The 26854-nt window shown below is 42.0% G+C and overlaps 1 protein-coding gene across 1 annotated transcript in view; it reads left to right on the top strand.

Moving 5' to 3' along the window:
* Positions 1–26854, top strand: part of LOC121277874 (pleckstrin homology domain interacting protein) — a 246095-nt gene that overhangs the window by 183408 nt on the left and 35833 nt on the right. Inside the window, exons 29-32 of the mRNA XM_041187625.1 lie at positions 219–280; positions 3749–3904; positions 15408–15528; positions 17060–17185. Coding sequence (XP_041043559.1) covers positions 219–280; positions 3749–3904; positions 15408–15528; positions 17060–17185 — 465 coding nt within the window. The remainder of the gene's footprint in view (positions 1–218; positions 281–3748; positions 3905–15407; positions 15529–17059; positions 17186–26854) is intronic.

The raw sequence follows: 26854 nt of genomic DNA, 5'->3' as shown, positions 1-26854 counted from the left end.
GCGAGCATGTGGAGTGAGGTCATGGATCAGCCATGATGTCATTGAATGGCGGGACAGGCTTCAGGGATGTTCCTAGAATTTTACCGTGAACTACCTAAAAGCGATGTATTCAATTTTTAAAGTATTTCAAATATAATTAAAATCAAACCTGATTCAGAGTATGATCTGTGAATATTATTACAGGCTTAGAAGCTCATGTTTTGCCTTTCTACTTTCAGCTGGGATAATGGAGACACTGAAAAGATGAGCCCTTGGGATATGGAAGTGATACCAGCTGATGGTATGTGCAGAGAAAACTCAAGAATCATCCAAGAATATTTTTGCTTTAACTACAACTTATAGTCTATCAAACATTAGATATCAGATATGTGCATAATAGAGATCACTGGTAAGTGTGCGTGTGCGTGTTTGTGTGTGTGTGTGTGTGTGTGTGTGTGTGTGTTTTCCTGTTTTTTCTCTTTCATGCGATGCTCTTTTTGTATAGCAATGGCCAGGTACTTCATACTAATTGAATCACAGGAGGAACCACTGCCCATAACCATATATCTTGTGCCGTGTTTTGTCTATGTCCCACTTTTTATATCATTTGGGTTTTTATATGCAAAACACCTAACTGCTTTTATTAAAATGGCAATTATAGAAACAGTTATACACAACTTGCAGTTATATATTAGATTTTATGATTTTCCATAGCTAATCCTGAGTGTTATAAAGTAGAACTAGAAAAATGAGGAATACTATTGCTCAATTTATTTTTATATGAACATTAGCATGCTTTAATTATGATGTGGAAATGTTATTGCAATCTTCAGAAGATCGAAGACTAAGAAAGTGAAAGTGAATTGCTACTCCAGGGTAAAAAAGTTGTGTAACAGCAAGCGTTATATAGCATGTTCTGAGTATCTGATCATTAGCTGTCAGACTATTATGTGTAGACAGTGAATACAGGGCAGTTTAGCAATTAAAACTTGATCATCCCAGTCATAAAGTTACAATTTTTGTGTCTTGGGTTGACTGTTGTGGTGAGGGATCAGTTTGAGGCACATTTCCTTGGCTAGTATGTGAGGCGATTGGCAGAACTAGCACTGTGTTGCTTTCAGATTGTTTCCTGCAGATTGATCATGGAGCAGTCTTTGTAAACTTATTGGTCAAAATGTGTTCTTGTGAGGTCAACTTTCAAAAATTGGCAACCATGTAATAGGGGAAGATTTCAAGACACCCCCACGTAAAGGCCCACAAAGTAGCCTTTACATAGTCTTTTCAAATGTTTTTCATAATGTCATCGCCTGAGTACGTATAGGTGGATCTTGAGGTAAGATTTGAATAGGAGGAAAGAAGATGCAAATGGTGGAGACTGGCGTGAAAATGCTACAGTAGGTAAGCTGTATTGTTATTGTGGATGTGATTGGTGATGGCTTTTGATGATGTTTGCTGATGTGATGTTCTAAATCACCATCATGGCTGTTTCAGTTCCGCACCTCAGTGGTCAGCTGAGGTGGTCATATATCAGCCCCTCCTCTAACCAGAAGAGCTGTCCTCTTGGCTGTACAACAGCAATATAAATTTGGCAATAATATTTTATAATATGCATTGATAAGTTTTGACCATTAGATCCATTGGTTGTCAGAATGTAAGAAATAATACTGTTTGAATGTTTACTTGGCTACCTGTTTTAATTTCTAGCATGTTATAAAATAAGGTGCACTAAATATATCTATTTGTTATATTAAATGTGCCATTTACTACTCTGAGCTCTATATCAATATTTCTAATGGAAAAATCAATTTTAAAATGTCTCAATTGCTGGGGAGGACACTATTGGGAGCTGAGCATTGCAGAGTTGAGTTGAGAAGATACACCTTGCTCACCATATCCCATTGAACAGGATCCTAACTATTTTTTCTCTACAAATTACTCAGAATGCTTTCTGGGAAAAAAGTCATCCATCATTTTTCCTAATATATAAAATTTCTAAAAGTTTTAAACAAAATTAGAAATCCCGAAGAGTGCCTGCTTCACAATAACAGGATTAAATTTATCCATTGAATTAACTTTCATGCCTTCATTAACGTTTTTAGTGCAAAGTCTCAGCTTCTGAAAATGCTGGGTTTGGATTCGATACTTTTGCACAGAGCTGTGCAATTTTCCAGGATCATTCAGTCATCCAGCAGCTAGAATACTTTTCTCAAGCTTTTAATAGGTCCTGTTGATTTCTTTTCAAAAATTATTTGATATTACACAAATATTCAAAAGCAGGTTGAGTCATTAATTTAAGTGAAACTTCACAGATCGTTATCATTGGTCCCTTAATTTGAGGATGACATCTGCTCAGAACCTCAAGTTCTGCCATGGAACTTCATATGACTGAATAGACTAATTTTCAACCTACAGATCCTTGAGCTCATGGGATAAGATGTCCCACAAGGTAGTGAGATTCAGAGTGCAGGATTTCCTTTTTCCTTCTGTGCCGTTGCTCTTCATCATCATCAAGACATTGTGACTCAAAGCATAATGCAGCTTGATGGATAAGTTGTCGCCTTTTTAAATGAGTGGCAGCAAGCTACTCCCAGTCACTAATGTCAACGCTGCTGTGCTTCAAGAGAGCTTTCGGGGGAAATGCTTTCTGGCCATCCGGACACAGTATCTAGTCCAACTGAAGTTGATTTTGCAGAAATTTTGCCTGAATGCTTGTGGAGCTAGCTTCAAGAACACTAGCATTTGCTCGATGGTCCTCCCATTGAATGCGGATGTTGTGCCAGAAGCATTGTTGATGGAATTTTTCTAGCACTCTTATGTATTGCTGATATATCACTTAACAGATACATCAATGAAAGAGCTTTCAATTATAACATTTTTCGTAATGTGATGGAAAGTAACTATTAGATCTTCGGCGGCAGTGCACATGACAAGTTGGAGACCATGGTCTCTCTCATCCATCTGTTTTCTTCATCTTGTTATTTCTCTCACTGTCCTCATCTGCATTTCTCTTTTTCTCTATTGCTTCTGTCTCTTTAAATTTCTTCTGTTTTCCCCTGACCTCTTCTACTCTGTCTGCCTTTTCCTTCTTTCGTTTGGATGGAAAAGACGATAATAATAGCTGAAGCCTTTATTTTGGGTAGGGGTTATGAGTAAAACTTGGCTCTCAGGCTCCTTTGACATTCGCCCACCACTTGTGCTTCAGTAACCCTTCTTTTTGTCCTCTTACTGCTTTGCCTTCCCACTGTATTAACTCACTGGTTAACAAAGCCATAAAAAAGTGCAAACAAAGCACTAGGATCTTTTCTAGAGGAACATTATTAAAAGTCAGACAAGTTATGTTGAAATTTTACATAGAGCTGTCGTTAGACCACACCTAGGAATTTTGAGCATGGTCCCGGTCTCCATATTAGAAAAAGGATATAGAAGCAATGGTGAAAGTGCAAATAAGATTTACAAGAATGATACCAGAACTATGAGGGTACAACATCAGGAAAGGCTGAACAGGCTGGAGCTCTTTTCTCTAGAAAACAGAAGATTGGGAGGTGACCTGATGGAAGTCTTCAAAATTATGAAGGGGTTTCATTTTTTTCTTATTGACTCTTGTGTGTCCAGCTACACCTTTATGCACTTAGCCAGTTGCTATTTTTGTTTTGACAAATAGTTTGTCATAAACTTTATCTGAATTGGATTTGGTTAGTTTTGACCCTTTGTAAGAGAATGCTAGAAATGTATTATTTCCTTTGGATTAACTGTACTTATTGTATTTCAGCTGTTTTCCCCACTGAACCTGGGTCAAGTGTTCCCTTGACTGCTGCTGAGCATAAGATACAGCTGTACAAATCTCAGGAAGGAGAATGGGGCTGCAGGAAGAGAGATGCTGAATGTGAAAGAATTCATGGTGGGATCAGTCAGCTCATAACTCTTGGTATGTTCTTATCCAAGGAAACCTGAAGTAACTAAATTAAAATCAAACATACAGTTGGAATATGAAGCTTTGACCAAACTCTTAAATGTCCTTTTAAGTTGATTTCACTTCATTTTAATAACCCCACTCTCCATGCTCCATGTGTCCGCACATTACTAGCTAAATCCTGCACCAGAAATCTTTTTTTCCAGGCTTCTGCCAGTGCTTCTGTAAGTAATTAGGAAGCATATGATATTGACTCGAGTGGTTAAGGTCTCCAATTCTTTTCATTTAATATCCGAAAGCAACAGTATGTTGTGATTTAATAGTTCAACTTTGATGAAGAACTGCACTTGAAACATTAAACCTGTCTGTTCTTTTCAGAAAATGATCGTCCTGTATATTTCCAGAATTTTTTGTTTTTATTTAAGTAAATTTTTATGCATGCCCATGCTATGATCTTACTGTTAATAATAATTTTGATGAAAAAGCTAACCAGAAATTATTAATTTCTATAATTTACCATATATGCTTACATAAAGGGTAACTCCCAAAAGTTCTGACTGTTTCCCTTCAGGTTGACCTCCCTTTTGGTATTTCTAACATCCCTTTTTGCTTCCTTTCTATAACTTTGATAATGTAGTTCTTTTTCTATTATTCCCTCAAATACCTCCTTTTTCAATATCATTTTAGCTCTAATCTCCTTATTTATCCATGGAATCACTACCATTGACATCTCCTCAATGCTCATTACTCCTAATTGGAATGCATCGCAACTGTAGTGCATCTATTTCAACATTAAATATCGCTGATTACTGGTCCACTCCTGGATCTACCATTTTTACAATTATTTGATTTGGTCTAGGTCGATTGAAGTTCACTAATTTCCAGTCCTTTGGCTCCTATTTAGTCGTCTATTTTGTGGATATGGTAGCATAGTGATTTTGTTACTGGACTGATAATCCAAAGGCCTGGACTTTCTGGGGACACAAGTTTACATATCACAACAACAACTTAACAATTTAAATTCAGTTAATTAATAAACCTGGAATCAAAGCCATAGTAATGGCAACTCTGAAATTACCAGATTGTCATAAAAACCTATTGGTTCACTTTTGTGAACCAAAGTGAAGTGATTCGCTTCAATGTCTTTTAGGGAAGAGAATCTGCTGAGCTTACCTGACCTAAGACCACTGGTTAAGCTACCACCTTCACCTCTGCCAGATCATTGCTGAGGAGCAGTCAACCCCATCCACTTGTACACTATGGATAATCTTCATGGTTACTGGCTCTGAAATATGGTTGCACTCCAGGTGCACCTAATTTAAAGGAATGGGCGTATAACTTTCCCTGATACCATTTACTAATACTTTAGCATTCAGTAGGCTCTCTGTGAATAGGTCATGCCTTTCCCCAGCAAAAGGGATCAGGTGGTCCCTTATCCCTAAGTATTACTTAGAGCTTACTTGCCTCACCCGAGGAGAATGGGGTCACTTTTCCTTTAGACAAAAAAATCCCTGGTAACTCTCAGGAATTTTGTTAAACTCTCCTGCGCTCACAGAGATATGTTTACAGGGACTTACTGCCTCAATTAGAGCCACAGACTTGTCTGCTGTGCGTTCTGTCAGGGCCCCTTTTTCTGCACTGGTTTGGTACACCCTAACAAGTCCTATGAATTTTCTCTATAATTTCCAACAGTCAGCTCGAAGGTGACCTGCCTTTTTGCAACGGTAACACACAGGATTTAAGGGTTCACTCCTAATCCAAGCACTTTCCTTTTTGGCCTGAGAAGGTCCCCCTGTGTTTCCAGCTTTTCGTTCTCACCCATGGCTCTTCATCTCCCTATCACCCTCCCACCTTCTATCTTTTTCAAGTTTTTGGGGGTGACTAGCAAGTGTTTCCCTTCAGGCAAGGGCTTATGGACAAGTTCATAATCATGAGCTAAAGTTGCTGCCTGCCTTAGGCTTGAAACTTTATGTTCCTCCATGTGGGTTATTATGGAAAGAGGACGGGAGTGTTTGAACTCCTTGAGGAGGATCACTGCTTTGAGGCTTTCATGAGTGGATTCTATCTTAAACACCTATACCCACTGGTCGAAAGCAAGTTGCTTCAACCTGTCAAATGCTCTGTACGTTTGGTTGGGCCATTTGCGAAAGTTCAGTATTTTTGGCAGTACACTTCCAGTACAAGCTCATAAACACCCAGGATAGCATTTTTGATCATCTTGTAATTTGACAAACTCATCAGACCATGGGGAATAAACCTCATGGGCCTTCCCTGCTAATTTGCTTTGCAGTAGCAGAGCCCAGCTCTCTACTGGCCACTTCAGCTGTTTTGCAAGCTTTTCAAATGAGACAAAATATGTTTCCACTTTCTCCTCATCAAATTTTGTTATCAACTGAGATGTGAGTGAGGGAGGGGCAGGATTGGCAGCTCAACATTCCGGGATATAGAATCTTCAGGCGAGACAGGGGAGGGGGTAAAAGAGGAGGAAGCATTGTATTATTAGCTAAGGAGTCAGTTACTGCAGTAAGGAGAGATGATATCTTGGAGGGGGCATCGAATGAAGCTTTGTGGGTAGAGTTTAGGAATAAAAAAGGGGCAGCCACATTGTTAGGTGTTTATTATAGACCCCCAGATAGTCAGCAGGAAATTGAAGAGCAAATATGTGCACAGTTTGTGGAGGTGTGTAAAAACAATAACAATAGGGTAATTCTATTAGGTGATTTCAACTTTCCCAACATTAATTGGGATAGACATAGTGTTAAGGGCTTGGATGGAATGGATTTCTTGAAATGTGTACAGGAGAACTTTTTAGGTCAATATGTGGAGGGTCCAACAAGGGACGGCGCAGTGCTGGACCTAATTCTGGGGAATGAAGCTGGACAGGTGGCTGAGGTGGTGGTGGGGGAGCATTTTAGTGATAGAGACCACAACATGGTACAGTTTAAGTTTGTTATGGAGAAAGAAATAGACAAGTTGCAAAAAAATGTTTTTGATTGGGTGAGAGTGGATTTTAGTAAAATACGGCAGGATCTGGCCAAAGTAGACTGGGAACAGCTACTTGTGGGGGAATCTACAGAGGAACAATGGGGGGGCGTTCAAAAAGGAAATGGGGAGGGTACAGGCTCAACATGTGCCCTCTAGGGTGATAGGAAGGAGTAACAAGCCCAGAGAACCATGGTTGACCAGAAATATTCAGGATATGATGAGAAGGAAAAGGGAGGCTTTTAGCAGGTATAAGGGCAGCAAATCAGCGGAGGCCTGGGTGGAATACAGAAAGTGCAGGGTGGAGCTTAAGAAAGCAATTAGGAGACCAAAGAGGGGATATGAGAAAGCTCTGGCTGATAAAAATAGGGAAAATCCCAAGCTATTCTATAAGTATATCAATGGGAAGAGGATAACCAGGGAAAGATTAGGGCCCATAAGGGACCAAGGGGGCAATCTATGAGTGGAGCCAGAGGAATCGGTAGAGTGTTGAACGAATACTTCACATCTGTCTTCATCCAAGAGAATGGGGATGAAGGTATCGAACTCGGGGAGAGAGACTGCGAGGTTCTTAAGCAAATTGGTCAGGGAGTGACAAGGCATTGGAAGTGTTGGCAGGCTTAAAAGTAGAAGTTCCAGGTCCGGATGATTTGTGTCCCGGACTGCTGAGGGAGGCAAGGGAGGAGGTTGCAGGGGCTCTGACCCAAATTTTTAATTCCTCTCTGGCCACGGGGGAGGTGCCAGAGGACTGGAGAACAGCTAATGTGGTTCTGCTATTTAATAAGGGTTGTAGAGATAAGCCAGAGAACTGCAGGCCAGTAAGTCTCACATCAATGGTAGGGAAACTATTGGAGAAAATTTTGAAGCAGAGTGTCTATCTCCACTTGGAGAGGCAAGGTTTGATCAGGGATAGTCTGCATGGCTTTGTCAGAGGGAAGTCATGCCTAACAAATTTGATAGAATTTTTTGAAGAGGTGACTATGTGTGTGGATGAGGGTAGTGCTGTTGATGTAGTCTAAGTGGATTTCAGCAAAGCCTTTGACAAGGTCCCACATGGGAGACTTATAAAGAAGGCAAATGCACATGGGATACAGGGTAATTTGATAAGGTGGATTCAAAACTGGCTTAGTTATAAGAGACAGAGGGTGATGACAGAAGGATGCTTTAGTGACTGGAAGCCAGTGTCCAGTGGCATACCACAGGAAATTGTGCTGGGTCCCCTATTTTTCATTTATATAAACAACATCAATGACCATGTGGGAGATAGGACTAGTAAGTTTGTGGATGACACAAAGATTGGCCGGGTAGTTAACAGTGAGGTTGAGTGTCTTGGGCTACAGGAAGATATAGACGGGCTGGTCAAATGGGCAGATAAGTGGCAGATGGAATTTATCCCTGAAAAGTGTGAGGTGATACACTTTGGAAGAAGTAATTTGACAAGGAAGTATTCAATAAACAGTATGACACTAGGAAGTTCCGAGGAACAAAGGGACCTTGGTGTGTGTGTCCATAGATCTCTGAAGGTGGAGAGGCATGTTAGTGGGATGGTGAAAAAGGCATATGGGACACTTGCCTTTATCAGTCGAGGCATAGATGACAAAAGTAGGGAGGTCATGTTGGAGTTGTATAGAACCTTGGTGAGGCCACAGCTGGAGTACTGTGTGCAGTTCTGGTCGCCACATTATAGGAAGGATGTGATTGCACTGGAGTGGGCGTAGAGGAGATTCACCAGGATGTTGCCTGGAATGAAACATTTAAGTATTGAAGAGAGGTTGGATAGATTTGGGTTGTTTTCGTTGGAGCAGAGAAGACTGAGGGGTGACCTGATCGAGATGTACAAGATTATGAGGGGCATGGACAGGGTGGATAGGGAGCAGCTGTTCCCCTTAGTTGAAGGATCAGTCACGCAGGGACATAAGTTCAAGGTGAGGGGCAGGAGGTTTAGGGGGGATGTAAGGAAAAACATTTTTCCCCAGAAGGTGGTGATGGTCTGGAATGCACTGCCTGGGAGGGTGGTGGAGGCGGGTAGCCTCACATCCTTTAAAAAGTACCTGGATGAGCACTTAGCACGTCATAACATTCAAGGCTATGGGCCAAATGCTGGTAAATGGGATTAGGTAGGTAGGTCAGGTGTTTCTCAGACTCAATGGGCTGAAGGGCCTCTTCTGCACTCTGATTCTGTGAACTTTTCAGAGTTCAGCACTTGGGCCTGAGCTCAGGGTAGTTCCCTCATGATCAGTACCTTCACTGGGTACAGTGGGTCTTTCCTTATTCAGTTTCGGCTGCCTTAAGTCCCTTCCTTGTTTTACTCTCTGAGAAGCTCGATCTTTCTCCCTTTCCTTTTTTTGGAATTCTTTTTCTTTCTTTTCTCCTGTCTCTCTCCCTCTCTTTCTCTTTCCCTTCCTTAGATTTCTGGCTCTGGTTTCTGTTGTGTTCCAGCTGTATCCTTGCTGACGCTAGCTGGTTTGCTTTGAATTCTGAAGCAGCCTCTAGTTCTTGAAATTCAGTGTCAGAATGGTTGGTTACAAGTTTTAGGATTTTGTCTTTCTGAGCTTTGGACGGATCTCTGTCTCTAAATGCTTTGTTAACTCAGCAATGATGGGGCTTTTTAACTGTCTGAAGTTACCACATTCTGTTTTATGAAGGTGCTGACTTTGAACGTGAGACATTTTTAGTACTCTAGGACTACAAACCACAAGAAAACCTGTATTGAAGTTTTTGAATAACGTCTAGGGATCAATTTGGTTCCCTGCTTCGAATTCCTCCTTTGTTTGTGGGTTGCTCATGGATGCAGTCCCCAAATTTCTGTTACAGTGAGGTGAGGAAGGGCTTGTATGGCTCCCCTCTCTGCTCTCTTGTTTGATCGCAACAGGTTCTTTTTGTTTGAAAAGGATATACTTGCCAGTTCAGTGAGTAATTAATTGTTTACGTGCTGTGATCACAAAAGAACCAATAGGACAGATTTACTTGAGTTTAACGAAGAAAGAGGATAGCTATATTATACTTAAACCGATTTAAGTACACGCTGGGGAAGGCTAGGTTGGCCAAATTAGAGTCCATAAAAAAAGTATAACACTCAGTAGTTTGATGACTCGGTTGGCTTAAGGCTGAATTTGATGATCTCGATGCCTCCAGTTTAAAGATGTAGATGACTGAGTTGGTGGTCCTTTGGGAGATGGTAATTCTGACTTAGATTCTTGAAAGAAACCTCTGTCTGCAGCAGGGCATCACCGAATGATCACACTCAATAGACAGAGCTCGAAGTTTATCAGGTAGGTTGGAGAAAAAAGGACACAGGAGGGATCCCTCTCGGGTCTTCTCCCTAAGCTGCTTGCCCTCAGTTCTGATGAGAAAACATGTGTTTAAAACACAGGGTTGGCGTGTCATGTGATCTTCCTGTTCCAACTGTCAGGGGGATTCAAAAAACACATTAGGGAGAATTTTCTCCCCTGTCAGGTGGGCTGGGCGAGAGCAGGTTTGGGCCCGCCCAGCATGACACGCACACAGAAGCGGGAGGAGGGAAAGTCGGGGCCTGTGGGAGGAAGGAAAGTCGGGGCCTGTGCTCTTTCACGCACGTGTGTGAGGCAGCTCCATGCCTCAGGGAGACTATTTTGATTATGAAAAATTGAAATAAAGAAGAAAAAAAATATTCAGACATGTCCCCTCATGTGACACTGTCACATGAGCTGGGGCATGTCAATGATCTTTAATAAAAAATTTTATTAAACATTTACATCCTTCATGAAACCTGATCCCGCCCGTGGATGAGGTTCCATGAAGGCCGCCTGGGCTCTTCGCCTGCCCGCCAACTTTAAGGTTGGGCAGGCAGCCCTGTTAATAACTTTAATGAGGGGATTAATGGCCTTAACAGGCCTTTGTCAGTTTGGTGGGCATGCAGCCGACTCCGGTGCACACCCGCTGAACTGAAGATCGGAATGACGTACGGTAATGTCGGGACGCATGCCTGACATCACCGCGCGTCATTTTACGTGTCAGTGAGTGGGGCCCGCCTCCACATGCTGACCGAAAGATTCAGGCCATTGTTTGTGTATCCCAAAGGTGATTTGATTAGTTCATGCCTGGAAGCTAACTGAGTTAGGGCCCATTGTCCAAGTGATTTGCCTTAATGGCGCATCTCCAACAGCTGAATACCCCAAGTGATTGTCATGGATGCCTTGTTAATGAGACAGGAGATGTTAATCCTTTAAATTCCTCTGAAGTCATTATATTTGATGTGTTGTACGCACAGACTGACTCCACTGCAATAAATTGGAATGTGAAATGTATAATAATGCACATTGGGGTTTGCCATTTTGGGCTGTGAGTCCAAGTCACTTTAGTCTCTGTGGGAAAAATTTTCCCCTGTCAGGAGGGGTTGGGTTGGGGCAGACACGAACCCGATCGATGCCCCCGTGGGCATTTTACGTGGGCGGGCCAATTAAGGCCGGCCTAGTGTGATGCTCTCCCAGAAGCGCTGAACGCTCCCTGTGTGGGTGTTGGGGGGAGTTGGATTCCCTGAGCTGGGAGTGCACTCTTGCGCGTGCGCGCGAAAGAGCGTAGAAATCTCCATGAGGCGCGGAGGCGCCTCAGGAAGATCAGTTTGATATCTAAAAACTGAAGTAAAGTAATTTAAAAGTTTTTAAATGTATCCCCATGAGCTGGAACATGTCAAAGAATTATTTTTAAAATTTTTATTGAATTTTAAAGCGCTTAATGAAACCTCATCCCGCTCGTGGATGAGGTTTCATGAAGAATGTGAAGGCCGCCTGGGCTTTTCGCCTGCCTGCCTGCTCACCTTAAGGTTGGTCAGGCAGCTCATTTAATTGCTGAAATTAGTTTTTAATAGGCTTTTGACTGTTTGTCAGGCATGCAGCTGAGTTGGTTGCGGGCCCGCTGAACTGGAAACTTAAATGATGTGCAGTGACGTTGGGACGCCTGCGCGTCGATGAGCGGGCCCCACCCCCGCTCGCCGACCAGAGAGTTCAGCCCTGTGTTTCTAAAGAGTCTGTTGTAGAAGTTCAGTTCAGGTTTCCAGCCAGTGGATTAAAAATCATTATTTGGCATAAAACACAGGCCACCCAGCATCAGTGTGGGCACGGACAACGGCAAACCCATCCCCGTCAACTTTGTAACGTCCTCCCTGCTAATGTATGGGGCCCTGTGCAAAAATTGAGAGAGCTGACCCTCAGACTAGTGAGTCAACAGCCTGTCATAGTCATACTCGCAGAATCATACCTTTCAACCAATGCCTCGGACTCTACCATCACCACCCCTAGATATGTCCTGTTAACATTGACTCACAGCCCCATGAGGTTTCACAGCATCAGGTCAAACATGGGAAAGGAAATCTCCTGCTGAATACCACTTAATGACTTCCCTCAGCTGATGAATCAGTACTCCTCCACGTTGAATAGCAATTGGAAGAAGCACTGAGGGAGCAAGGGAGTATACACTGGGTCAGGGAGTTCAATGCCTGTCGCCATGAAGTGGCTTGGTAGCACTGCTGCTGACCGAATCCCGAAGGGCATATCTGCCAGACTGGGTGTGCAGCAGATGGTGAGGGACCCATCACAAGGGAAAAAGCTATATGACCTCATCCTCACCATTCTGGCTATCGCAGATGCATCTGTCCAGACAGTATTGTTAGAATTGACCAGAGCGGAGGTGAAGTTCCATCTTCACATTGAGGATGCCCTCTGTTGTGTTCTGTGGCACTTTCACCATTCTAAATGCAATAGAACAGATCAAAATTAAGCATCCATAAGCTTCTGTCAGCCATCAGCAGCAGCAGAAGTGTATTCCACCACTTCTGTAATCTATGGCCAGGCATATTTCTCACTCTTCCATTACCATCAAGCTAGGTGATCAACCCCTGATTCACTGAGAAGCGTAGAAGTGTATGCAAGGAATAGTACCAGGCATACCTGAAAATTAGGTGTCAGCCCGGTGAAGCTACAAGGCAGAACTGGCTGCAAGCTAGTCAGCAATTACAGCATGCTTTAGAGAGAGCTAAGGTGTGTTGCAACCAATGGATCAGATCAAATTTCTTTATAAAGCAAAAGCTATGGAGTCTGGCAACATCACCACCGTAGTAAATCAGAATTAGCCACATTCCCAATCAAGCTGTTCCTGTACAGCTGCAACACTGGCATCTACTGGATAAAGTGGAAAATTGCCCAAGTACGTCCTGTCCATGAAAAAAATCCAATCCATTCAATTATTGCCCCATCAGCCTACTGTCAGTCATCAACAAAGTGATGGAAGGTACCATTGACAGTGGTATCAAGTGCCACTTATTCAGCAATAACTTATTCACTGATGCTCAGTTTGGGTTCCACCAGGACCACTTGGCTCCAGACTTCACTACAGCATTAGGCCAAACATGGATAAAAGAGCTGAATTCAGAGGTGAGGTGAGACTTACTGTCCTTGACCTCAAGGCAGCATTTAACTGATTATGGCATTAGGGTCCCTCGTAAAATAGGAATCAGAGGAAAACTCATCACTGGCTGGAGTTATATCTGGCGCAAAGGAAGTTAGTTGTGGTTGCCGGATGTCAAAGCATGTTAGCCTCAGGACGTCGCTACAGGAGTTCCTCAGGCAGTATCCTAGACCCAGTCATCTTAAGCTGCTTAAATGACCTTCCCTCCATCTTAAAGTCAGAAGTAGAAACGTTCGATAATATTTGCAGTTCCATTCAGATGTCCAGTTCCATTCACATCTCCTCAGATAATGCAGAGATTCGCACCTGCATGCAACAACACCCTCCTGCCATTGGAAACAGCTTTTCATTATTTACTGTATCAATTCCTTCATAATTTTGAACATTTCTATTTAACCTTAATTTTTTATACTCAAGGGGAATAATCCCACCTCTCCAATCTCTCCACATAATAGAAGCTTCAGACCCCTGATATAATTCCAGTAAATCTTCTCTGCCCCCTCTTCAAGGCCTTGACATCTTTACTTGAAGTCATGGTAGGGTTGTCTTCTTATTTATCCTTTCACAGGACGTGTGCATCACTGGCTAGGCCAGCATTTGTTACCCATCCCCAACTGTCCTTGAGAAGGTGGTGCTGATTTGCCTTCTTGAACCACTAAAGTCCATGTAGTGTAGGTACACCCACGGTGCTGTTAGGGTGGGAGTTCCAGGATTTTGTCCCATTGACAAGTAGTGAAGGAATGGTGATATAGTTCCAAGTGTGTTAATTGAAAGGGAACTTGCAGGTAATGGTGTTCCCATGCATCTGCTGCCCATGCTTCTGTATCACTCCATAGCGCTATAGGGCCGCATTACAGCATGTCTACAAAGAGGTGCAACCAGGTTTCAGGCCACAGCAGACCATTATCACCCCTGTGTGTGCCAACCGTTTGTTGGAAAAAGTCACAGTCAATGGTACACCATGGCTTCTGCTATTATGTGGACAAAGGTTTTAAGAAGACCAATCCTTACATAATTTTCATGTAGGTGTGCCAGGACCTGCTGAAATGATTGGACTTCATGGCAGGTTCAATTAATCACTTGAACACACTTTCCTTTGTGCAGTAACATTAAAGTATGACATCCTATTATTGGGATGTGTCTGAACTGACAGCCAGTATAAATGTGCATAGAACATTTACACCTCATAATGATGCCACTGGGGTTCTGTTTCCACAACAGCAGAATGTCTGCCAAAGCAAATTCACCTCTGACAGTTCAGCTTTGGTTGCAAGGAGGGGGGCAATGGCCATCTTTTGGGCAGCCTGACCAACCAGGCATTTCTCCCTGGTTCCTCATTTTCTTCCTTGAAATCCTAAGTGGCAGCAGATTTTTCTTAATAAATAAATGAACGAGTAGGCCTGAAAAAGCCGAAACACACACACTTAAAAATATTTGAGCCTCCTAAAGGTGCTTCTGCCTGAAAATCAGCCCTGAGGCTGGCATGCATCACACCAAAAGCTGTAAAATGGAGCAGTGCCTTTTCCCATCCCCTTTTGAATTATCTAATGAAGCTCCCATTTGCTTCAAGCAGAACTTCAAATGCCCACTCTAGGTCCAACTGCTTAATGGAGTGGGGCCTAAATTCAGTGACAGTGTTGCCAAACAGATTTTCCAAAGATTTCTGTGTTGTATGGCCTGTCTGTACCTGAAGTCTGAGCACAGTGAACACTAAAATCTATCTTTCTGCTTTGCTATGAGCAACTCGTATGTTTTACGAGTATCACAAATATTTATTTTGTATATACAGTATACCTTGCTGATTTAAAAAAAATCCATCAGAGCACCACTTCCTAAAATGAGGTAAGTGGAGCAATATAAGAAACCACACATTTATTTAATTCATAAATGATGTCCTCAAACAATGATATGATCTGAATAAGGTTTATTATGTTAACTTTATTTGGCATTGAAAACATTTTAATTTCTGTGAATATTCTGTTCTGTTTCAACATGTTGAACTGATGTGGAATTTTCAACAATTATAATTTAACGGCTTGGGTACAATAATTTCTCATATTTGCAAATTACTCAAACATTTATGATCTCATTTCAGACATTGCTGCTCCATTTGTGGCACCTGTGGACCTTCAGGCTTATCCCTTATATTGTACAGTAGTGGCTTATCCCACGGACCTTAACACAATCAAAGAGAGGGTAGAGAATAGGTTTTACAGGTGAGTTTGCGCTTTGTTTTACGTGAGAGCAAAAATAAAGGTGCAGTGGTAACAAATACCTGTGTTGATAGAACATGGACATCTATTTAACTTGGCGATTAGGAATTCAAATCTCACTTTTAACTGAGATGTTGTCCTACTTGCTGTCAGATGAAGGACTGTGTTACAATGAAAGGCTCCTTCTCGGTAGGATCAAATGACTTATGTCCGAATTCGCTGTAGCATACCAGCTCAGGCAACACGGTTGGTGTACTAGAACAGGAAATAGCAGGTCAAAAGCTCGCACACAGTTTCTCACATATTGAGGTTATTGGGCAAAATTTTACAGCCCCTCCCACCTGCAGGATTTTCCAGTCCCGCCGAAGTCAGTGAATGGCTCGCTGCATTTGCGTGCCTGTCCCTGTCGCAATGGGGCTGTAAAATTTCACCCATTACTCAGTTTAGTAGCAGGAAGTTGCAGTGGGTCATTGTTAAATTTCTCTTGGACGGATGGAAGAAGGAAAAAGTTAAATGGCGAATTCACCTGCATTGGCTCAGGTCTGCCTCTTCATTCAATTAGGGAAATGAGTGACAGATTTAAAGAGGATAAAATACTTAAGAATGCCTTTGACAGCAGATAGGAAATGCCCATAGCCTAGCAATCCAGCCATCTTTACTCGAGGAAGAATTGCAATGTGAATAATACCAAAATTGTGGGGGCTTCGATCAGTATTACAAAGTGAAAAATAGATTTGCATTTATTCAAAAAGTTCTTTCAATTTTTACCTATTGTAAAATGAACAAATTCCCTGCCAGTATTTACTTTCAATTGTTGTTCACTAAGAGAGCGTCAACTTGCAGAAAGAACTTTTTGTGAGCTGTAATTCAGTGGCAGCATTCTTGCCTCTGAACCAGAAGTTCTAGGATAAAGTCCTAATTAAGATTTGAGCATAAGATCTGGGCTGACACTGCAGTCTGTTTCATGTTATATCTCAGTAGGTACTGAAGCAATAATGATGCATCCACTGTGAAAATCTGCAGCAGGGTGTAAATGATGAATGTAGTGATTTGTACTATTACATTTTGCAAATTCATGCACCCATCATCAAGCTTTGCATTCTGGTAACGAATATTGGGAATTTAGATGCGGAGATTAGCAAGATTTTCCATCCACTGTTATTTTACAAATGATACAATACAATGGAAATTTAGAAAAAAAGGGTTGCTTATCCTTATCCAGTTGCATTCTCCAATAAGCATATTTAATGAATGACTTCTCACTTAATTATTTGTTGGCCTTTTATCCCTTAACTTACTTCATTCCTAACTCTCAGCTTTGATTTTGATTTGTGTTAAATGAAGGATGACATGAATCAATGCCAATAGAAACTTTTTTTTTTCTCATTTGGGTGATGTCATGTTGGGTGCAGCGTTCTCCAGAAGCTGGATTGTAGTATATATCTCCGCCTACACACCCATTGCTGGTGCCCTTCAGTGGTCTGTGTAATATAAATGTTATATGGTTAAGTAAAGTGAAGCTATTATTTTTCAGACGTATGTCATCCCTGATGTGGGAGGTACGATATATTGAACACAATGCACGGACTTTCAACGAACCTGGAAGCCCCATAGTTAAATCTGCCAAATTAGTCATTGATGTTCTCCTGCAGTTTATAAAGTAAGTTTTTCTTTGTTGTGGATCTGTTTGTCTATATAAAAATATTGCTCCTAGTACACATCTGTCATATCTCACAGCATAACATTGTGTTATGCATATCAATTACCTGTTATGCTCTATCTGATTAACAATTGAACAAACTTGAGGAAAAAGGTACGTGAAGAGAAGAAAGGATGGCAGACACTGTAGATTATTTATTTTCATTTTGATAACAACTTGTATTTCTGTGGAGCCTTCAATGTATTAAAACATTGCATGGTGCTTTACAGATAAGTTATCAAACAAAATTTAACACAAAGCCACATAAGGAAATAGTAGGGAAAATGACCAAAAGCCTGGTCAAAGAGGTAGGTCTTAAAGGAAAAAAAAGGGGGTAGAGGCACCGAGGGAAGAGAGAGGGAATTCCAAAGCATTAGACCCTGAGCATTAGCCACTGGTGAAGAATTAAATTTGGGGATGCACAAGAGCTTAGTATTAGAAGAGTGCAAATATCTCAAGAGGCTTTGTAGGGCTGGAGGAGATAAAAGTTAGGGAGGGGAAAGGCCATTGAGGCACTTGAAAGCAAGGACGATCATTTTAAAATTGGGGCATTAATTAACCGGGAGCCAATGTAGGCCAATGTGCCCGGGTTGATGGGTGAATGGGTCTTGGTATGAGTAAGGGCACTAGCAGCAGATTTGGATAACCTCAGCTTTAGTTAGGGTAAAATGTGAGAAGCCTGACAGGTGTTTGTTGGAATAATCAAATCTGGAGTAACAAAGGCATGATGAGGATTTCAGCATCAGATGGGCTGAGGCAGGAGTCTGGAAGTGTTGCGGAGGTGGAAATAGGCTGTTTTATTGGTGTCATGGGCATGTGGTCGGCAGCTCATCTCAGAATCAAATATGACACTAAGCTGGGAAAAATCTGATTCGACTTCAGACAGTTGTAAGGGAGAGGAATGGAATTGGCGGCTAGGGAGTTTGTGGCGGGAAATTCCTTTAATATCTAGCAGAGGAAATTTCTGCTCATGCAGTACTGAATGTCAGATAATCAGTCTAGAAATTTAGAGACAGTAGATGGGTCGAGAGAGATGATGGTGAGGTGGGGCTGGGTGTTGTCAGTGTGCATGTGGAAAGTTTTTCTGTGTTATTAGATGGTAGACTGACATCTTTCCAAAGGGAGAAGCAGAGAGCTGCTATCTTGTAATTAGCCTGTAATTGACCTCAGAATGTGCTTTCTTGGACCCATTTTCACAGGAGGTATTGGAGCAGTGACAGTGTAAGCTAGGTTTAAACATAGTCATCCTAACAAGTAAACAACATGTTCCAGATCCCGATACCTGTGAGCAATGCCATAAAAATTCTATTGTAGTGAGTGTGGGTGGGCTAGACAGAAACATTTCCCCAATGAAACAAAATATTTGAAATTAATTACATCTAAAGTGAAGCCTTCATATTTTTTCTAGGCATTTAGGTATTCATATACTGAATTAGAATTGTACCTTGGAGATCCTCCAACAATTTGCTTTCTTTTATCAATTCAGATAGTTTCAAAAAATTGTAGATCGCTTTTGTTCTGCCAGCTTAATTCATGTAATGATGTGGCAAGTGCCAGGTGGATCAAATCCACAAGGGAAACTTGGTCACGCTATCAAAATGGTTTTGCAATATGTGTTTATTAAGAGATGTATGCATTGCATTCAGAAGATGGTATGAGGCATGAGTTGGCTATGATGGATTAGGAAACGTTACTTAAAGGGATGACGGTGGATAGGCAATGGCAAACATTCAAAAAGAGCATGGGTGAACTGCAACAATTGTTTATTCCTGTCTGGCTCAAAAGTAAATAGGAAAGGTGGCCAAACCATGGCTTACAAGGGGAATTAGACAGAGTATTAGATCCAAGGAAGAGGTATACAAATTGGCCAGAAAATGCAACAGACCTGAGGAGTGGGAGCAGTTTATAATTCAGCAAAGGAGGACCAACGGATTGATTGAGAAGGGGAAAATAGAGTACGAGGGTAAAATTGCATGGAACATAAAAACTGACTGTAAAAGTTTCTATAGGTATGTGAAGAGAAGAAGATTGGTGAAGACAAATGTAGTCAGAAACAGGGGAATATAAAATGGGGAACAAAGAAATGGCTGATCAACTAAATAAATACTTTGGTTCTGTCCACACAAAGGAGGACACAAATAACATATTAGAAATGTTGGGGAACACAGGGTTTAGTGAGAGGGAGGAAGTGAAAGAAATCAGTATTAGTAGGGAAATGATGTTGGGGAAATTGATGGTATTGAAAGCCGATAAATCCCCAGGGCCTGATAATCTAGATCCCAGAGTACTTAAGGAAGTGACCATAGAAATAGTGGTTGCATTGGTGGTCATCTTCCGAGATTCCGAGAACAGTTCCTACAGATTGGAGGGCAACTAATGTAACCCCACTATTTTAAAAAGGAGGTAGAGAGAAAACAGGGAATTATAGACTAGTCAGCCTGACGTTGGTAGTGGGGAAAATTCTCGAGTCCATTATAAAAGATTTAATAGCTGAGCACTTGGAAATCAGTGGCAGAATCCAACAGAGTCAGCATGGATTTACGAAAGGGAAATCATGCTTGACAAATCTACTGGAATTTTTTGAGGATGTAGGTAGTAGAGTTGATGAGGGAAAGCCAGTGGATGTGGTTTATTTGGACTTTCAGAAGGCTTTCAACAAAGTCCCACTTAAGAGATTGGCTTGTAAAATTAAAACGCAAGGGATTGGAGATAGTGTATTGAGATGGATAGAAAACTGGTTGGCAGACAGGAAACAAAGAGTGGGAATAAACGCGTCTTTTTCCGAATGGCAGGTAGTTACTAGTGGGGTACCACAGGGATCGGTGCTGGGACCCCAGCTATTCACAATATATATTAATGATTTTGCTGAGGGAACTAAATGTAATATCTCCAAATTTGCAGATGACACAAAGCTGGGTAGGAGGGTGAGCCGTGAGGATGATGCAGAGATGCTTCAGTGTAATTTGGACAATCTGAGTGAGTGGGCAAATGCATGGCAGTTGCAGTATAATGTGGATAAATGTGAGGTTATCCACTTTGGTAGCAAAAACAGGAAGGCAGACTATTATCTGAATGGCTATAAATTGAGAGAGGGGAATGTGCAACGAGACCTGGGTGTCCTTGTACACCAGTCGCTGAAGGTAAGCATGCAGGTGCAGCAGGCGTTAAAGAAGGCAAATAGAATGTTGGCCTTCATAGCCAAAGGATTCGAGTACAGGAACAGGGATGTCTTGCTGCAATTGTACAGGGCCTTGGTGAGACCACATTTGGAATATTATGTGCAGTTTTGGTCTCCTTATCTGAGGAAAAATGTTCCAGATGGTGGGGGAGTCCAGAAGCATGGGTCACAGTCTGAGGATATGGGGTAGACCATTTAGGACCGAGATGAGGAGAAATTTCTTCATCCAGAGAGTGATGAGCCTGTGGAATTTGCTACCACAGAAAATAGTTGAGGCCAAAGCATTATATGTTTTCAGGAAGGAGTTAGCTATTACTCTTGGGGCAGAAGGGATCAAAGGATATGGGGAGAAAGCGGGAGCAGGCTATTGAGTTGGATGAGCAGCCTTGATCATAATGAATGGCAGAGCAGGCTCGAAGAGCCGGATGGCCTACTCCTGCTGCTGGTTTCTATGTTTCTGTGTTAAGTAATGAGCCCACTAAAACCTTTAGAGATTTTAAAAATTAAATTAAAATATTTATTAACATAAGAAAAGATTTGAAGCACATATGTGTAAGATCACAGTTACTTAATACTACAACAAATCCTAAAATCCTTAATTAACCTAACTCCCAACAACACACTCCCTTTAAGTCCAAAATAGATTTTGCATTTAAAAAGCAAGCCAGCAAGTTACCACAGCACCCATTCGACAGTGGAATTCCAAAGGCTTTTCCCCAAATTTAGTTACTGGACACAGCATACTTTTGCAAAAATAACTGGAGGCTACTTCAAGGCTGTTTCACACATTCCTGTTAGATCTTACATGGCCCCACAAACGTAGTCTTTCATTCCCCTTTAGGTATGTTTCTCTCTCTTTAATCTGTAAATTCCATTATTCCATATGTCTTTGCAAATTTACTTTTCCCATAATATAAAAATCTTTCATGTTGCCAGTATGACTTTTTTTTAAATTCATTCACAAGATATGGGCTTCACTTGTTGGGCCAGCGTTTATTGCCCATCCCTAGTTGCCCTTGAGAAGATGGTGGCGAGTTGCCTTCTTGAACTACTACAGTCCATGTGGTGTAGGCACACCCACAGTGTTGTTAAGAAGGAAGTTCCAGGAATTTGACTGAGCGACAGTGATGGAACGGCAATATATTTGAATGACTTGGAGGGGAACTTCCACATGGTGGTGTTCCAGTGTATCTGCTGCCCTTGTCCTTCCAGATGGTAGTGGTCATGGATTTGGAAGGTGCTGTCGAAGGAGCATTGATGAATTCCTGCAGTGCATCTTGTAGATGGTACAAAATTCTGCTACTGTGCATCAGTAGTGGAGGCAGTGAATGTTTGTATTTGTGGTGCCTATCAAGAGGGCTGTTTTGTCTAGGACGTTGCGAAAGAGTGTTTGGGGAGCTGCACTCATCCAGGCAAGTGGGGAGTATTCCATTACACTCCTGACTTGTGCCTTATAGATGGTGCATAGGCACTGGGGAGTCAGGAGATGAGTTACTTGTCACAGGATTCCTAGTCTCTGACCTGCTCTTATAGGCATTGTATTTATGTAGCTAGTCCAGTTCAGTTTCTGGTCAATGGTAACCCCCAGGATGTTGCTAGTGCGGGATTCAGTGATGGTAATGCCATTGAATTTTAAGGGGCGATGGTTAGATTCTCTCTTCTTGGAGATGGTCATTGCCTGGCACTTGTGTGGCACGAATGTAACTTGCCACATGTCAGTCCAAGCCTGGATATTGTCCAGGTCTTGCTGCATTTGGACATGGACTGCTTCAGTATCTGAGGAGTCGTGAATGGTGCTGAATGTTGTGCAATCATCAGCGAACGTTCCCACTTCTGACTGAATGATGAAAGGAAGGTCATTGATGAAGCAGCTGAAGATCGTTAGGCAGAGGACACCACCCTGAGGAACTCCTGCAGTGATGCCCTGGAGCTGAGATGACTGACCTCCAACAGCCACAACCATCTTCCTTTGTGCTAAGTATGACTCCAACCAGTGGAGAGTTTTCCCCCTGATTCCCATTGACTCCAGTTTTGCTTGGGCTCCTTGATGCCACACTTGGTCAAATGCGGCCTTGATGTCAAGGGCACTCGGTGTCATCTCACAAAGCTTGGCCTTACTTATTTTACCAGTTGTAAACATCCTACCATCCCCATGAAATCCAAACAATTCTTTCACTTCTCAAAATGCAAATTTCCTCACACCTTATATGCTAAGACCTCACCCATGTTTACTCATTAGTATTTCAAGTACCCTTCTATACCTAACTCCTTTTGATCATTTCAAGCTTACGTCCTAGCTGACTCCAACTCAATTAAATCACACCCAGACAGAATCATCCATACTCGCCCCTATAAAACTACTTTACAACAACCCACAATAATATTCAGGAAAATTAGTTAGTTTCATGTCAACATTGGGTTGGTTTTGTTTGGAGGTGAATTACGGTTTAGTATCACAGAATATTTACAACATGGAAGGAGGCCATTCAGCCCATTGTGTCCATGCCAGCTTTCTACAAGAACAACTCTGCTAGTCTCACTTCCACACCCTTTCCCCGTGGTCATTCAAGTTTTTTCCGCTTCAGATATTTATCCAGTTCCCTTTTGAAAGTCCTCCATGTATCTGCCTCCATCACACTCCCATGTAGTGCATTCCAAATCCTAGCCACTTGCTGCATTGGTCCTTTTGCCAATCACTTTAAATCAGTGTCTCCTGGTTTCTTGACTCTTGTTGCCAATGGGAACATTTTTTCTCTGTTCCATCTGGACTGCTTATGATTTTGATACTTCATATCAAATCTCCTCTCAACTATCTCTAAGGAGAGCAATGCCAGCTTCTCCAATCTGACTGCAGTTCCTCATTCCTGGAACTATTCTCTCAATTCTTTCCTGCATCCTCTCTCAAGCCTTCACAGCCTTCCTAAAATGATTTTGCTCAGGGTAGCATACAGTATTCCAATCGAGGCTGAACCAGAGTTTAAGAAAGATTCATCATAACTTCCTTGCTTTTGTACTCCATGGGCTGGATTTTAGGTCCCCCAACCGCACCAGGCATGTTTTCGGGTGGCTACCTCACTGCTTTCCCGTCCACCCCTGACGCGGTCTCCATAAAATGGTAGGAGGGCACCAAAATCAGCAGCCTGTCTGCCATTTTCAAAAAAATAATTAAATGGGCACTTGAGCTTGTTAACAGACCAATTGACCCAAATATTACATTGGCCACATCATTATACAGTTGGCATGGGCAGGCAGGCAGGAGTGCTTAGGCCGTTTTTTAACTAAGCTGGATAAATGACAGTAAGGAAGGGGGGCATGCCCTTCTGGGGTGCCTTGTGGGAATCAGGGTACCCAAGCCCACCCCCCCTTCCACACAAGATGTTACTTTGTGACCTCCCACCTGGCCACCAAAACGCACCTCGCCCACCATCCTCACATCCCCTCCCAAGGCTCTCCAATCCCTCCCCATCCAATATGCCCCTCTCTCCGGGATTCATGGTGTCTTCATCCCAGGGCTGTCCCAGCAGCGCCCACTGTTGAGTTCTGGTGCTGCTGGAACTAGCTCTCGAGGGCGGGACTTCCTTTCACCGGAGAGCAGAAGTCCTACTTTCGCCTGCTTAAGGCTGCACGGAACACATTATAGCTGCAGGGTGGCCTTGTTTAATGTTGGTTGGCTCGGAACTCAAATTTCTCTTTGCAGGGGGGGACAAGTAAAATTCAGCTTTATACCTCCATTTATAAGGCCTAGGATCAGTATGCCTTTTAAACCACTTTCCCAACCAGTCCTGCCACCTTCAATTTTCTGTGCACATATACCTCCAGGCCTTCCTGTTTCTGCATCCCCTTTAGAATTGCGCCCCTTTATTCTATATTGCCTCACCTTGTTCTTCCTATCCAAAATGTACCACTTCACATTTCCCTGCATTGAATTTCACCTGCCCTGTTTCCGTCCATTCCACCAGCCTGTCTTTGTCCTCTTGAAGTCTATCATGTCCTCCTGACAGTTCACAGTATTTCCAGGTTTTGTGTCAGTTGCAAATTTTGGAAATGTGCCCTGCACAAATAAACATGTCTAGGTCAAGAAATACAGTGGCCATGGTACTTACCAGTGGGAACTCCACTTTATACCTTGTTCCAGTCTGAAAAGCACCATTCAGCACTCCTCTGTTTCCTGTCACTGTGCCAATTTTGCCACTTTCCCTTTTAGTCTGTGGGCTTCAGCTTTGCTATCAAGCCTGTTATCAAACTTTTTTGGAAGTCCATATACATCACATTAGCTGCCTTACCAACATCGACCTCTTACCTCATTTAGAAAACTCAATCAAGTTAGTTAAACACTATTTGCCTTTAAGAATTTGTGCTGACTTTCCCAATTAATCTGTATTTATCCAAGTGATTGTAAATTTAGTCCCAAATTATCATCTCTAAAGCTTTTTCACCACCGAGGTTGAACTGTCCCATAGTTACCCTGACACTTTTTTTTCAACAAGGGTGTAACATTTACAAATCTCCAGCCCCCAGCACCACCCCTGTATCTAAGGAGGATTAGAAAATTATGGCCAGTACCTCCGCAATTTTCACCCTTCCCTCAGCATTTTCAGATGCATCCTATTGATTCTGATGACTTATCAACTTGATGTACAGCCAGCCTTTCCAGTATTTCCTTTTTAAAATGTTTTTGTCCATCCAGAATCTCAACTGCCTACTCTTTCACTATGACTTAGGCAGCACGTTATTCCTAAAGATAGATGTAAAGTACTCATTTAGTACCTCAGTCACACCCCCGCCCCTGTGCGTAAAAACACTTTTTAATTCTTAATCAGCCCCACCACTCCTCTTACTACACTTTTACTATTTATATACTCACGGGAGAGAGTACAAAACCAACTGAGATTCTGATAGCTCATTAATATTGATCAAAGTTGTCAAGAATCTAAGGATGCTTCAGCAATAATTATATATGTGAATTCTGTGGAGAAATCTGAATATTTTCTTAACCAAGGAATTCCATTGTTTAATTGTGTTCCAGGAAGAGTGGCCACATTGTAACCTGCTTGTGCTCTGCTTGTACAGTAAAACTTACCAGAGATTTTGTCTTATGCTTATTATCATATCCACATAAAAGTATTTCTGGTTAAAAGCTACACAACAAGCAATGCTCAAGTATTGCTGAAAAAAGACGTTTTGCCGAAGCTTTTCGTCTTACACTCATCAGGGCGATCAGAAGAATATCAATGCCAGGAGAAGCAACAATTTTATACTGTATGAAAAGAGATAATTGGTTGGCAAGTGGACTCTGATTTGGTAGTGGCATTGCCATGGAGAATGCACCAGTTAGTGGTGACTAACAGTTAACTGTCAAGCATTGTTTGAAATTTAAACCAAGCAGCTTGACTCTGATTAGTCAAGGCATTGCCCTGAGGGATGAACCAGCGAATGGCTGTCACTTATTTTGTTTAGCTGAAGCTGGCGCAATGTGTGTACACGTTCTCTCTGTCTGCAAAGAACAGGGCCCTGTGTATTAATATATGTAGCTTCCAATACACGCAAATGCGCCACACTGTGAGCCCGATAGACAATCTTAAATTGGTTGTCAGCGTAATTTTTAGCACACTCAGAATTATTTAGAAAATGTGGTCCTATCGCAGAATCGCATCTAATGTTGGGCACTGTGCTTTGAGTTTTGCAAGCATGGGCTGGTTGGATATGGTTGTATCTTGCCTATTGTGAACAGCAGAAGGTACATGTTTTTGATATGATCCACCAGTCTTTGCGACATACGGCCTACATACCTAGCATCACACTGGCACTGAAATTCATATACCAGTTTACTCATTTGTGTGACAGGCAGAACGTCTTTTTGGCTTTTGCTGTTAGTGACAAATACCACTCGTGTTGCTACTGCATAGTGGCAATGTTGCTCAAATTGTTTTTTTCATGCTGTATATCGCGCAATCTCATGAATGAGCCTAAGGCCATCACTTTCGGCCCTGGAAAGCACTCAGTCTACGTCAGGTTACCTAGAAGGGCAAAGTATCTCAAAAACTTGAGCACCAGGTGAAGTTGATGAGGGCAAGACGAAAAGCTTCGACAAAATGTCTTTTTTCAGCAATACTCAAGTTCTGTACTACCAAATGACAATCAATACTTACTTAACAGAAGATTTTATTCCCAAAGTTGACTAAATTGCAGCCCTTGGTAATATAACTTGTAATTATAATAATAAAATGCATTGACATGTCCTCCTTGATATCCTAAAATCATAAACAAAGTGTTATTTAAATGCAAGCAGTTGGTTTTGCACAAGACCTAGTGATCCAAATTTTTCTTGTATCTTAGCAACATTTTTTGTAATTGCACTGTTGTGCAACTTCACTTTGATGTTACAGTGTTTGTTTTTAATTCATTGCTGGGATGCCGATACAGCACCCCCTCGTTTCCCTGATGACATTAAG

The sequence above is a fragment of the Carcharodon carcharias genome, chromosome 5 (genome assembly GCF_017639515.1).
Source record: "Carcharodon carcharias isolate sCarCar2 chromosome 5, sCarCar2.pri, whole genome shotgun sequence".
Classification (NCBI taxonomy): Eukaryota; Metazoa; Chordata; class Chondrichthyes; order Lamniformes; family Lamnidae; genus Carcharodon; species Carcharodon carcharias.
Note: the sequence above shows the minus strand (reverse complement) of the source record. Positions and strands in the feature narration are given on the sequence as shown.